Below are 12988 nucleotides of genomic sequence, written 5' to 3' on the forward strand. Positions count from 1 at the left end.
TGCTTATGTGAAAAGATCTATAGTGGCCACATTTGACTCCTGAATAATAATAATAATAATAATAATAATAATAATAATAATAATAATAATAATTTATTATTTATACCCCGCCCATCTGGCTGGGTCTCCCCAGCCACTTTGGGCAGCTTCCAACAAAGTATTAAAATACAATGGTCTGTTAAACATTAAATGTTTCCCTAAAGAGGGCTGCTTCAGATGTCTTCTTCTGAATGTGAAATTCCCCTAAATGTGAGGCTCCCTGACATACAACAAATTTAAACGCAGGAGTGCCCATTTCCTCTAAACAGCCTGGCTTTTGCTAACACTCCCCCACCCCTGTAAACATGCTTTGTAAAGCCAAACCGTTCTACAGAACTATTTGGTTGTCATTTTAAATCTGACTCAGAAAACAGAAAACACTCCCTCCACCTGCAACAGACATTAAGGTTTTGGCTAAGGAGAAAAAATTGCAGGCAAAGCCACAAGCACTTCTTCTTTATTGACTTTGGAATCATGTTGCAAGTAAAGAGTGCCTAGTTCAGGAAGTGAAATACACAGGGATTTTCGTTTCTTGGTCCAAGCCCACAGGGGAACAAAAACATGCTGTTAAGTGGGCAAACGTGAAGGGGACGGGGGCTGAGCTATTTCTGAACAGCAATGAATGCCTTAAATGAAATGGACAGATCGATATATCGGTCATTTTCAGGCTGTCGCTGATAGGGAAGATCGAGGGAATCTCCTCCTTCCATCTTATCAGTCAAGGCAGAAGAGGCCGATGGCCGATTAAAGCCAAGGCCAACTCATGAGAATCAAGGAATTAAGCTTTTTCCACATTGCAATGGTCAGTCGTTCCATTCAAGGTCGCCTCCAGGCTGTCAGCATTTTGTTGGAAGGATTCGTTTAGTCGCATACAGGAAATTTAGGTTTCTGCAATCAAAGTGGATTAAAATGGTCTGGCACAACAAACCCACTTTTTTTAAGGCTTTGTATAGTTTAAAAGCACATCAAAGTGCGAGTAGATAAATAAGTACCGCTCCGGCGGGAAGATAAATGGCATTTCCGTGCACTGCTCATCGTTTGCCAGAAGCGGCTTAGTCATGCTGGCCACATGACCCGGAAGCTGTATGCTGGCTCCCTCAGCCAATAAAGCAAGATGAGCACCGCAACCCCAGAGTCGGCCACGACTGGACCTAATGGTCAGGGGTCCCTTTACCTTTATAGTTAGGAAACTGATGGCGGGTACACTACAAAGTGTGGAATGAGCAGGTTATTAATGGGAATATGTATAACAACATATCGGTCACTCAATAAAGAAGAGGCGTTGTCTAATCTCTGCATTAGCTTTGTGCCAACCTTCAGGATGAATGCTCCACAAACAGGCCACCTGGAGAAGAACCACACCTTCTGATGACTCAGAGAAACCATGGGGAACCTGTATGCGCTCACAGGATCAGTAACATCCTCTTGGGGACTGATTGCCAAGCCGCTCTAGCTGACAGAGATCCAGGCCAGCTGTGAGGAGTACCGAAGCCGAAATCATCCGAAATAGAACACGGCATCAGGAAAGTCCGTTTACAATGCTTTGAAAATAAGCCCCTGCGATGGCTGGATTTGTGCATCCATGTCGATGATGTTCATTCCAGATGCTTCCAGCTAAGGTCCCTTGCGGGGCTGGAAGAAATGCAGTTGCGTCTTTGTGACAGGGCTTAAATGAGTTACAAATATTTTTTGCAGTGGAAGAAGAACCAATGCAGACACAAAATAAAGTGAACAACAGGGAGAGAGAAATAACTTGCAAACCCGTTCTGGGATAAAGGCATTTCCTGTTAAAACTGTTTAGCGACTGGCTCCCCCTTGTGTGCCAGGAATAGAGGAGCAACTAGGAAAAGGTGCTTCACGTAAGACAAATTCCCTACAGGGGAAGTCGATATCCCACAAAGGAATGGGTATGACTCACGTCTGCTTAGTGGTGGGTGTAGGACATCAGCATTCAATGGAAGGAAGAGGGAGAAGGGGCCCAAATTTGGAGGAATGTGGCCCAGTATATGATTGGTGTAAATATGGAAGAGAACCTTTACAAAATAAATATGGGTATTTGAGGCTTCTATACAGTTGAAAGGTATGTATAACATATAATGCGACTGTGCTTTGTTGCGAATTCCCACTCCCTCACAGCGAGTCCCTAATCTAAGCTCACGAACTGCTGTCCTCCACTTATTTCAGAGAGCTGCATACACAAACCTTCCACTGATTTAAAAAGAAATCCATTTGTTTTCTCCTGCACATAAAATGGAAGGTGCCTGCTTGGGATTACGGTGGGCAGAGATGAAGGAGGTCAAAGGCCATTGAAATTTTTAAAGAGTTTGATAGCAAATCAACTTTTTGCTTTCATCGATGATCACTGGACATTCGAGGAGGTAGAGCACAGTTGAAGAGGGGGCACATTTTGCTGCAGATCCCCCTTGTGTTTCACTGCCTACCAAACATGCCATCACATATATTGCTATGGTCACTTCCAGACAGCCTGTTTATATTCATCCTTGTGGAGTGGTGGACTTGCACAAAGTATGCAGAAGTTGATTCGGCAACATCAGCCCTTTATCAAACATTCATTCCGATTTGTCTGCAGGGAAGCTTTGCGACATTGCAGCAATCTACTGTTATCCCAAACTTCCCAGAGCAGTTGCCTATCACACAAAGTTGGGGGGGGGCAAGTTTCTTACACAAGAGTGCCAAGCCAGTTTTATGTTGTGAACAGCCCTGAGATCTATAGATGAAGGGTGGCATACAAATTTAACAAACAAATACAGTGGTACCTCAGGTTAAGAACTTAATTCATTCCAGAGGTCCATTCTTAACCAGAAACGATTCTTAACCTGAGGCGCACTTTCGTTAACATGGCCTTCTGCTGCCACTGCGCCGCTGGCGCATGATTTCTGTTCTTATCCTGGGGCAAAGTTCTTAACCTGGAGCAACCACTTCCTGGTTAGCGGAGTTTGTAACCCGAAGCGTCTGTAACCCGAGGTACCACTGTAAATAATAACTGTGCCGCCTGAATTTGCTGGTGACTGAATCCCACCAGAAAATTGCAACAGTCTGAGCAACATCCTATGAGAGGCACAGGATCCGACCTTCTTTGGCAACTGCTCCCCAGAGTTGGAGAAGTCACACCTGTTTTGTTCGCTGTCACTCATGTTGTTTATTGACAGGAGTGAGCCAGCAGTCAATCACATGAAGCAAGTGGATTTAACCCTTCATTAGAAAATACAGGGTCTGAACAGGAGTGCCAGGCCTAATGAGCACCGCAAAGCATCTCTGGTAGGTCTTGCCCCCATGAAGCAGAGCCAGGAGGGGGCATGGCTTGGGAGAGTACCACGATAGGGAGCTGTGGAGAGCTGCCTTTACCCACCCATTCCTGACCTGACACTCTCCAGACCTGCTTTAGAGTGAATAAATGGTTATGTTGCAATAAATCGGTTACCCTTTTTAAGTTACTGCAAGGCTTAAATGGGTTTGCCTCTGGAATTTGCCTCTCGCACAGCTGCATACTTATTGCATTTCAGCGCACATTTAAAACTCTCCTGCAATTGTTTTTCCCAAACTTGGGAGGTCCAACACAACATGCAGTGATCTCCTCCCCCTATTGCAGTGCAATTGGCAGGCCAGCCCTCCACGTTTACTCAGGAGTAATTCTCGCTGAGTTCAAAGGGACTTACTTCCTAATCAGTAACCTCAAGGGTCGCTGCTTTGTTTTAAAACTATGTCAACTTCCTCCTGTTTCTGTCTGTTGCAATACAGACAGGCAGCATTGCCATTTGGGAACAGGTAGCTGGGTAGACATTTAGAAGAATTTCATTCCTGTTTCTCCATCCCCCAGAGGATGCCTAAAGCATATTTTTTTATAACTAAATAAAAAAACCATGATGAAAACACAAATAAAACAGAAGGAATGTTATCAATAGGCTTAAAACCCACTGACTGTTTGCTGTTCATGCTCTCCTTAGATAGAGCTCTCAGGGGCTGAATTTTTCGAAATCATGTCACTAGATGGCAGCACTTACCTGTAACCACATCAGGGCAGGTGAGACAGGACATATTAAACTGCAGAGTTGTCACCTGAAGAACTCCCAAATAAGGAACACATTGTGAGATCCTAAGAAAACGACATATTGCCTGTGTCACAACATTACGAGTCGTCAAAGTCAGACCCCACCTGGAGGCCTGTGTCCAGTTCTGGGCACCACCGTTTAATAATTCTTCTTCTTCTTCTTCTTCTTCTTCTTCTTCTTCTTCTTCTTCTTCTTCTTCTTCTTCTTCTCACTCGTAGCCAAAAACGGTCTTAACAGTGAGTCTGTAAGTGACTGTGGAGGCCAATTCTGGATCCAGACTTTCTTCCACATAGGTTTCTGGGTGGGAGTTGATCACGGTAAGGGTTTGCTAAGCATGCCTTCCTCTTAGCACCTTTCTTCCTTGCGTCCTGAGTTCAAGTGTCTTCAAAGCCCATGACACCTTTGGTAAAGGCTGTTCTCCAACTGGAGCACTTGCAGGCCAGTGTTTTCCAGTTATCAGTGCTTACTGATAGTACATTTTTTAAAGATTTGCCTTGAGAGCATCTTTCAACCTCTTTTGTTGTCCACTGGTATTTCACTTTCCATTACTGAGTTGGGAATATAATAGTTGCTTTGGAAGACGATAATCAAGCATCTGATCAACATGACCAGTCCAACAAAGCTGATGTTGAAGAAACATTGCTTCAACAATGGTGATCTTTGCTTCTTCCTGTACACTGAAATTAGTTTGCCTGTCTTCCCAAGTGATGTGTAAAAATTTTCGGAGACACCATTGATGGAATCTTTCAAGGAGTTGGGGGATGGTGTTTATAAGTGGCATATGGTTCACAAGTGTACAGTAAAGTTGGTAGTACAGTAGCTTTGTTAATAAGCATTTTGGTTTCCCTGCAAATGTCCCATTCCTCAAACACTCTGTGTTTCAATCAGCAGAAAGCTGCACTCGCAAAGCTCTCAAGCAAGGCTGGATTTCATCATTGATGTTGGCCCTTGCGGAAAGATAACTGCCCAGTTGGGGAAAGTGATCAACACTTCCCAATGTTACACCATTAAGTTGGATTTGTGGCACTGAAGAGGGGTTGTTTTGTGCTTGTTGGTGCAGCACTTTTGTTTTTTGGATATTGAGTGATAGGTCAAGTTTTCTGTAAGCTTCTGTAAAGATATTAAGGATATGGACAAGCTGGAACGTGTGCATAGGAGGGCAACCAAGATGATCAAGGGTCTGGAACAGTTGAAAAAGCTGGGTATGTTTAGCCTGGAAAACAGGAGACTGAGAGGAAATATAATAGCCATCTTAAATATCTCAAGGGCTGTCACATGGAAGGTGGAGCAAGCTTGTTTTCTGCTGCTTCTGATGGCACAATCCAAACCAATGGATTGCAAGAAAGGAAATTCCAACTAAACTGTAGGAATAGACATAGCTTTCTGAGGGTAAGAGCTGTTCAACAGTGAAATGGACTCTCTCGGAAGGTGGTAAAAAGGTAAAGGGACCCCTGACCATTAAGTCCAGTCACGGACAACTCTGGTGTCGTGGTGCTCATCTCGCTTTACTGGCCAAGGGAGCCGGCGTTTGTCTGCAGACAGCTTCCGGGTCATGTGATCAGCATGACTAAGCCACTTCTGGAGAAAAAGAGCAGCACACAGAAACACCGTTTACCTTCCCGCCGGAGCAGTACCTATTTATATATTTGCACTTTGATGTGCTTTCGAACTGCTAGGTTGGCAGGAGCAGGGACCGAGCAACGGGAGCTCACCCCGTTGCGGGGATTCGAACCGCCGACCTTAGACTCCTTCATTGCAGGTTTTTAAGAAGTTGGATGCCTGTCAGGGATTCTTTAGCCAAAACCATAGCTATGGGACTAGCCACTGTCCCAGCTGAAGCCCCCAGAGGGGTGCCATTGCGGCTCTCAGGCTGTGTGTGTGTGTGTCTATGGAAATGCACGTGGGGTTTGTGTGCCAAACTAGGCATTTGACCCGGGTGGAACAACACCTAGTTTCATCCCTTCTTTAGCTAAATAATTTGTGTATTGCAGGGGGTTGGACTAGGTGTGCCTTATTTATTTATTTATTTATTTATTTATTTATTTATTTATTGGAAGTGTTTATAGCCTACTCTTTATTGAACATTTTCAATCCCAGAAAGGGGAACAACATAATATAAATAAAGAGAGAAAAGTGATATACATGTATTTCAATTGTTTTTAAAAGCACTTGATATATCTATCTATCTATCTACTGGATGACATGGAAGAACGTTGCCTCAGGAGAGTGAGGAAAATTCTCAGGGATGATTCACACCCTGGCCAGCACTTTCTTGATCTCCTGCCCTCGGGCAGATGCTATAGAAGCATGATTAGTCGCACCAACAGGGTAAAGAACAGCTTCTATCCATGGGCTGTTAGGCTGCTGAATGAAAAGATAACAACAGGGCAACTGACTTTCGGGTTTGGTGTGTGTGTGTCAGTAAACGAGGGGAATTAAGATAAGGTTTCCAGATTTTTTCAATGAATCTGGGGACACTTTTCAACTTCAATGGATTTTGTATGGGGACTAATTTGTAAATCCGGGGACTGTCCCCGGGAAACGGGGATGTCTGTAACCTTAAATTAAGACTAAGAGATCTGAGTGGGAGTGTAATCTCACTGTATACAAGTTGTACAAGTGACCATAAAGTATTTCAATCTACGTGGTGTACAATGTAAAAATAACAGTGAACGTTCTCACTAAAACAAAAACACGAAATGCAAACAATACAACAGTAGTATAAGGAGAGGATGTTAAAAACCAATAAAAACAGGAGCTCTGGGTATTCAGACAAATCAAAATCTGGGCATTGGTTTTAGTGAAGCGTAGATATAGATGGTGAAATCAGAAGGGAGCTGAATGCCTGCAGCACTTAAAACTGGCTGTTGCAAGGGCATTTCATAGCAAGCATAGACTGCAATATCCTCTGTTGTTCCTTTCCAGGTGCTATGCTGTGAGCAATGCTTAAACACTGTCGTGCTTACTGACATCACAGGGGTTCACCCCTAGGTCCCAGGTCTGGTCCCTGACATCTCAGGGTCTGGGATGCTCCTAGAGCTGGAAGGGTCATCTCGTCCAACCCCCTGCAACGCAGGAATCTCAACGAAGGCATTCCTGACAGGTGGCCACCCTGGCTTGGCAACCCCAATCGCGAACAACAAAAACAGCCCTCCTGGATCAGGGCAAAGGTTGCCCACCTAAGTCCAGCAACCTGCTTCTCACAGCGGCCCACCAGCTGCCCGTTACGGGAAGCCTGCAAGCAGGTGCCGAGCGCAGCAGCAGCAGCAACTCGCCTAGCACTGAGCATCCCAGCAGCTGATACACGTGGAACGTATGGAGGAAGCCGACCCGGAAGCTGCTCCTTTGTCCTCCACGGCTGATGAGTCTAAATTTCCCCCTCCGCCTGAGTCTACGGGCTGCCGAGTCCCCGCCCCCTCAGGACGGCCGTTGGGCGGCGCGCGGGGGCAAGAGGAGAGAGGCTGCCGTTGCCGCCGCCGCCGCGCAGGCGCAGGCGCAGAAGGCGCTGCTGTGAGGCGGCCCCAGAGAGGCCTGGCGCGCTAGGCGCCGGTGTGGGCGATGCTGCAGATGCGGGACTCGGTGGAAGGCGTCGGGCCGGGCTCCTGCGAGGGCTCCGGGGGGGCGGCGCTGCTGGTGCCCGCGGCCGAGGCCGACGTGCCCTTCACGCCGACGGGGGAGCTGCCGCCCAGCTCGCCCTCCGCCTCGCTGCTGGCGCAGGCGCCGCCCAGGCAGACCCTGCGGCCCCTCAGCGTCCGAAACCCCACCCGGGGGGGCCGCCTCAAGGAGTACTTCGTCTTCCGGGTGAGGAGGGGGGAGGGAGCGGCGGACGCCACGCCCACCTCTCTGGCGCCCGGGAGCGCCACTGCGGGTAGACTGCCCCTGTGGCTGGAGGCTCTCTTTGGAGAGGAGAGAGAAACGGCCACGCGATTCTGGGCGCGGTTAGGGGGATATTCTAGTGGGAATCCCTGGCTTGGAGGCTCTGGAATGGAAGAGGAGCGCCGAATCGTAGAGTTGGAAGGGACCCTGAGGGTCATCCAGTCCAACCCCCTTGCAATGCAGAAATAGGCAGCTGTCCCACACGGGGATCGAACCTGCCCCCTTGGTATCGTCAACAGCTGAGCTATCCAAGGACACATAATTTTGGGTGGCGGCGTGGGGGATATTTGGTGGGGTTGAGACTGCCGTTATGTGGAGAAGATGACAGAGAGAAATTCACTTTTGAAATGAAAATATATTTGGGCAAGGCCGCCCCTGTGGCTGGAGGCTCTTGTTTGGGAGGGCAGAAGAGAGGAGACCAAAGGACACATAATTTTGGGCGGTGAGGAATATTTAGCAGGGAGTAGATTGCAACTGTGGTGAGAAGACAGACGAGAAGGAAATCAATTTCCAAGAGAAAGAATGTCATTCTAGGGGTAGACTGCCCCTGTGGTTGGAAGCTCTGGGAAGCAGACAGGAGAAAGGGGCATGTAATTTTTTGGGTGGGGGGAATATCCTGGGGTAGACTGCAATGGTGTATGGGGGCTCTGTTAGGGGTGAAAAGATGTCAATATTACTCTAACTGGGGAAAATTTATTTCCATTTTGTTTTAATTTAGCCAGGAACAATAGAGCAGGCAGTGAACGAGATACGAGTGGTGGTGATGCCCACTGAAGATGGAGAAGTGCAGAGTGTATGGCTGCTGACTGAGTAAGTAGCAGATCTGATATGCAGTTTCAGTGCAGTTTCCCTCCTTTCATTCTTTCCAACAAAACAGCTGGAACTTAGGAGTGGTGGTTCAATTAACATCAGAAAAGCAAGCCAAACTGCATTCAGAAGATCTTGTGATCTGGCAGGAGAAGTCTTTACAAAATTCTTGACTGCAACCACTTTAAAAGAAGCACTTGACCATGCCAACCCCAGGCCTCCCAAAAGCAGGGTGAGATGTAAACAGAATGACCAGGCGCAGGAACCAGACTGACTTGTTTTGATCCAGGCAGTAAGGCAGGGGTGGGAAACCACAAGCCCAGAGGCCAAAGGTGACTCTGCAGGCCTCTCCATTTGACCCTCAGGACTCCCACAAGCCCCGCTCCTTACATGTTCTTGCCTGGCTAGAATTTTTATTGACCCAAGATCTGGATAGGGGTAGAGTACACAGACCTATTGACTTTTGCAGAGCTGGAATCTATGGTTCAAAGAAAAGGATCATATCCATTGCTCTGCCCACTTTTGCCTCTGCCCTAGAAGGTGCAAGGGTGGCCCACAAGCAATGATTTAGAAGAGGTGCTGGTGAATTATCACTCCATACTTCTTGATTACAGGATTATCTAACCATGCTACAAACCTTTTAGTGTGTATCTAACTGCAGTAAAAATAGACTTTCAATTTAAACTGGGATGGGCATGCGTACGAATAATTTATTTCTTAAAAGCCTTCCTCACTTTATCATCTGTGTTTAGTTTAGGGAGATAAACCATGCTAACTCATCTTTATTTATTTTTCCCCCTTTCCAGAATTGATCACTGGAACAATGAGAAGGAACGCTTGGTTCTCATTACTGATTGGTCCCTTTTGATCTGTAAATATGACTTCATCAGCCTGCAGTGCCAGCAAGTGACCAGAATATCACTTAATGCCGTTGATACAATTTCCATTGGAGAATTTGAGTTTCCTCCTAAATCACTGAACAAGTGGGTTCTGGTTCTGTTTCCTGTTCTTTGTTTTGTCTGTCTTGTAAATCCCACAGCATTATAGAAGACTTGCAGTTGTTAGCTCCTGTCTTTAGTAGATATGGACTTTAGAAGCTTTTTGCTTAAGCTCCTAGCTTCCATATCTCCATTTAAGCTCCTCATGCATCTTTAATTACTACAAAAGCTATCAGGTTTCACAATGTAACATATTTTTATATAGGCTGTGTGCCATTGCTTTCCCATAAAACAGTTTAAATGGTAGCAGGGTTCACAGAAACTGCATGGCTGAAGGGGGAGCTTGAGTGAGCATACAATCTTTCCTTTTTTCAGACGAGAAGGCTTTGGAATCAGAATCCAATGGGATAAACAAAGCCGTGCCTCCTTCATAAATAGATGGAACCCATGGTCCACAAATGTGCCATATGCCACCTTCACGGAACATCCGATGGCTGATGCTGATGAAAAGATTGCATCTCTTTGTCAAGTAAGGTGTTGCCATATGTACGTTCTTTGGGTGACTTTAGTCAAGGTCAAGTTCTTTAGGTAGAAATCATAACAGAACTTTAGTAAGGTACCACTGTACATAAGACAGACCAGCATCCTACACTTTGTCCTTTCTGAGGGTTTGATGGAAGTGTAAAGGCTTGATTTGGAGGAGGAGCTGGGATTGATTTTAGCTGCCTTGATATTATTCTCCATTGCTACTGACCCCTTCTCCACTGGCCTTTTTAAAAAATGTGTGTCTTCTCTTTGGTTTTCTTAGCACAAAATCCACACATCTAAGCATACAGGCAAAGGACAGTTGTTTGGTTTACTTCCAAAAAAGGTTGACAAGAGTTTGCAGTAGACAACTTGATGCCAACTGAAAGGTCTTGAGACTTTCAAATATATAAATTTGTAGGTACATCTAAGGTTCTGGACCCATCCTGTGAGGGTCATTCTTTTATACTGCAGATACTCTTGCTATGCCAACAAACTGCTCTTGAGTGTCCTCATGGTTTCAAAAGTAACTTGCCATATGGCACGGAGGGATGCTGTTTGAGAAACAAGCCCTATTCCAAAGTCCCATTGGCTGTGCTAATTGTATGGCTTCTTCCATCCTTCTGTTATGGAGTTAGAATGAAACCTGTTATTTCATGTGTATCTGAAGAAGTGTGCATGCACACGAAAGCTCATACCAAGAACTAACTTAGTTGGTCTTTAAGGTGCTACTGGAAGGATTTTTTTTTGTTTTGACTATGGCAGACCAACACGGCTACCTATCTGTAACTGTTATTTCATGGCACACTTCTGGTGAGGGGTTTAAAAAAGCGCTTGAGCCATTTGCAGTTAGTTGTTCACAGATACAGAAGTTCTGCAGTGTTGGTTTACTGACTATTCTGATTTCAGTCTAATTAACAGGTATGGTTTGCGTTTGTTTTTTAAGTTGGAGAACTTCAAAACTCAACTGATCCAAGCTGTGAAGAAGGCCCACAAGGAGTGCCCTCTGCCTGGGAGGGCAAATGGAGTTCTGCTGCTGGAGCGCCCTCTTCTCATTGAGACCTATGTGGGATTAATGTCTTTCATCAATAATGAGGCCAAGTTGGGCTATTCAATGACAAGAGGCAAAATTGGATTTTAAAAGTCTGCTTCCAAAAAAAGGGTGGAGAGATCACTGCCTATCAACTCCCTGAAAGAAGAAAGAGAGAGAGAGAAGAACATATAGAGGAGTTTCCAGCTCATCTAACAAGTCTTGCTTGTCATAAAATTCATTTGGTGAGTCAAATAAATATTCCAGTGAAAAGTTCTTTCCCTCCGTCAGTGTGTCTCAAGTAAGCCACCTGTATATTTTGAAGCATGGTTTCATTTTTAACTCTTATCAGTAAACATATTACTTTTGCAAGTGTCATATTTACGTATGCTTGAGGTTCTGTTTTGCAGGGATAAAAGTTCTCTCCATTTAAAGAGAGCACCTGTCAATTTGACAGGTTGTGAACTGTTTTGCTAATGTGATTATTTTATCAGAACCCAAGTTATTTTCTGTTAATCTTTGGAGACTGCACATTTGAGTGGAAATGTGGTTGAGTGATGGTAGTTGCCTTTAATAACCTTCTATAGTCAGATGCAAATGCATCTAGCTACAGCTTCTCGTTGCAGTCAGATATCCAAAGAAGTCTCACTGTGAACACACAAGCAGCAGTGTCTGATTTTTATATTAACTTTTGCCACATGGGATCAAGTTTTTTTTAATCTTACAAGAAAAGGGAATTTTTGATTAGCTTTCTACTTTGTTTTAATCTAAACTAGATGAATAGCACCAAAGTACCTCTCTAATAAGAGGGCTAGGAGAAAAGACTATGGACATTTCCTTAAAACTCGACAAACCTGTATCTCTTAAAAGTCAAGTATATAGAGACTTTCTGCTCTATTGCATGAATAATGTTCTGTGGCTGGGATCCAAAGGGCCATGTGAGGTTTGTGCATAAGGATTTATCGGAAACTCCTCATATCCTTCCTCCAAAAAGGTACCCCAAAAGGTCACGGATCTTTCCAGGTGGCATTTGATGAGATAAGATGCTGCCAGAAGGGAGGAAATAGCAACCATGCCAGCCCTCCCAGTGCCTGCACATGAGCTTTGGCTCCCGGCCTGTGTCACCTTTGCTGGTTGAATCTTTCTATGCTTACTGAAAGTTTGTCACTAATATGCAAGAAATCCTGCTTTGGTACTGGTAATCCAATGTTTTATAGTGCTTATTTCTCTGAACCATTTTTTTCTCTCTCTGAAAATTTGTGTCAAAATATATGGTGCTGGAATGGAACCGAATGCATGACCTTTTTTTGTCTTAAGCAAGGTATATTTAAGCTTAATAAACTTGAAGTAAATGTGAATCTTAACTGTTATTTATTCCTTATGGCTGGGTCAAAGGTCGGGCAGGGAGGAGCAAACAATTGTTTAATTGAGAGCCAGTGTGGTGTAGTGGTTAAGAGCGGTAGTCTCGTAATCTGGGGAACCGGGTTCGCGTCTCCGCTCCTCCACATGCAGCTGCTGGGTGACCTTGGGCTAGTCACACTTCTTTGAAGTTTCTCAGCCCCACTCACCTCACAGAGTGTTTGTTGTGGGGGAGGAAGGGAAAGGAGAATGTTAGCCGTTTTGAGACTCCTTAAAGGGAGTGAAAGGCGGGATATCAAATTCAAACTCTTCTTCTTCTAACGGAAGGGAAACAAGTAAAACAA

At 45.1% G+C, this 12988-nt stretch overlaps 2 protein-coding genes across 3 annotated transcripts in view; both read left to right on the forward strand.

The window, feature by feature from the left end:
- Window positions 1-12988, forward strand: part of MRPS16 (mitochondrial ribosomal protein S16) — a 249029-nt gene that overhangs the window by 70494 nt on the left and 165547 nt on the right. The window lies entirely within an intron of this gene.
- TPRG1L (tumor protein p63 regulated 1 like) lies at window positions 7585-12643 on the forward strand. Its single transcript, XM_081923841.1, has 5 exons — window positions 7585-7910; window positions 8704-8795; window positions 9599-9775; window positions 10106-10259; window positions 11202-12643. Exons 1-5 carry the CDS (start codon window positions 7668-7670, stop codon window positions 11394-11396), a joined length of 861 nt encoding a protein of 286 aa, XP_081779967.1. The 5' UTR covers window positions 7585-7667; the 3' UTR covers window positions 11397-12643.

This window comes from Podarcis melisellensis (genome assembly GCF_964234715.1).
Source record: "Podarcis melisellensis genome assembly, chromosome: 8".
Lineage (NCBI taxonomy): Eukaryota > Metazoa > Chordata > Lepidosauria > Squamata > Lacertidae > Podarcis > Podarcis melisellensis.

Excerpts from the sequence above, each read along its gene's own strand:
- TPRG1L (XM_081923841.1), top strand. The coding sequence starts at position 7,668 with ATGCTGCAGATGCGGGACTCGGTGGAAGGCGTCGGGCCGGGCTCCTGC. Across the intron at positions 7,911-8,703 it reads AGGAGTACTTCGTCTTCCGG|CCAGGAACAATAGAGCAGGC; the intron begins GTGAGGAGGGGG and ends GTTTTAATTTAG. Across the intron at positions 8,796-9,598 it reads AGTGTATGGCTGCTGACTGA|AATTGATCACTGGAACAATG; the intron begins GTAAGTAGCAGA and ends CCCCCTTTCCAG.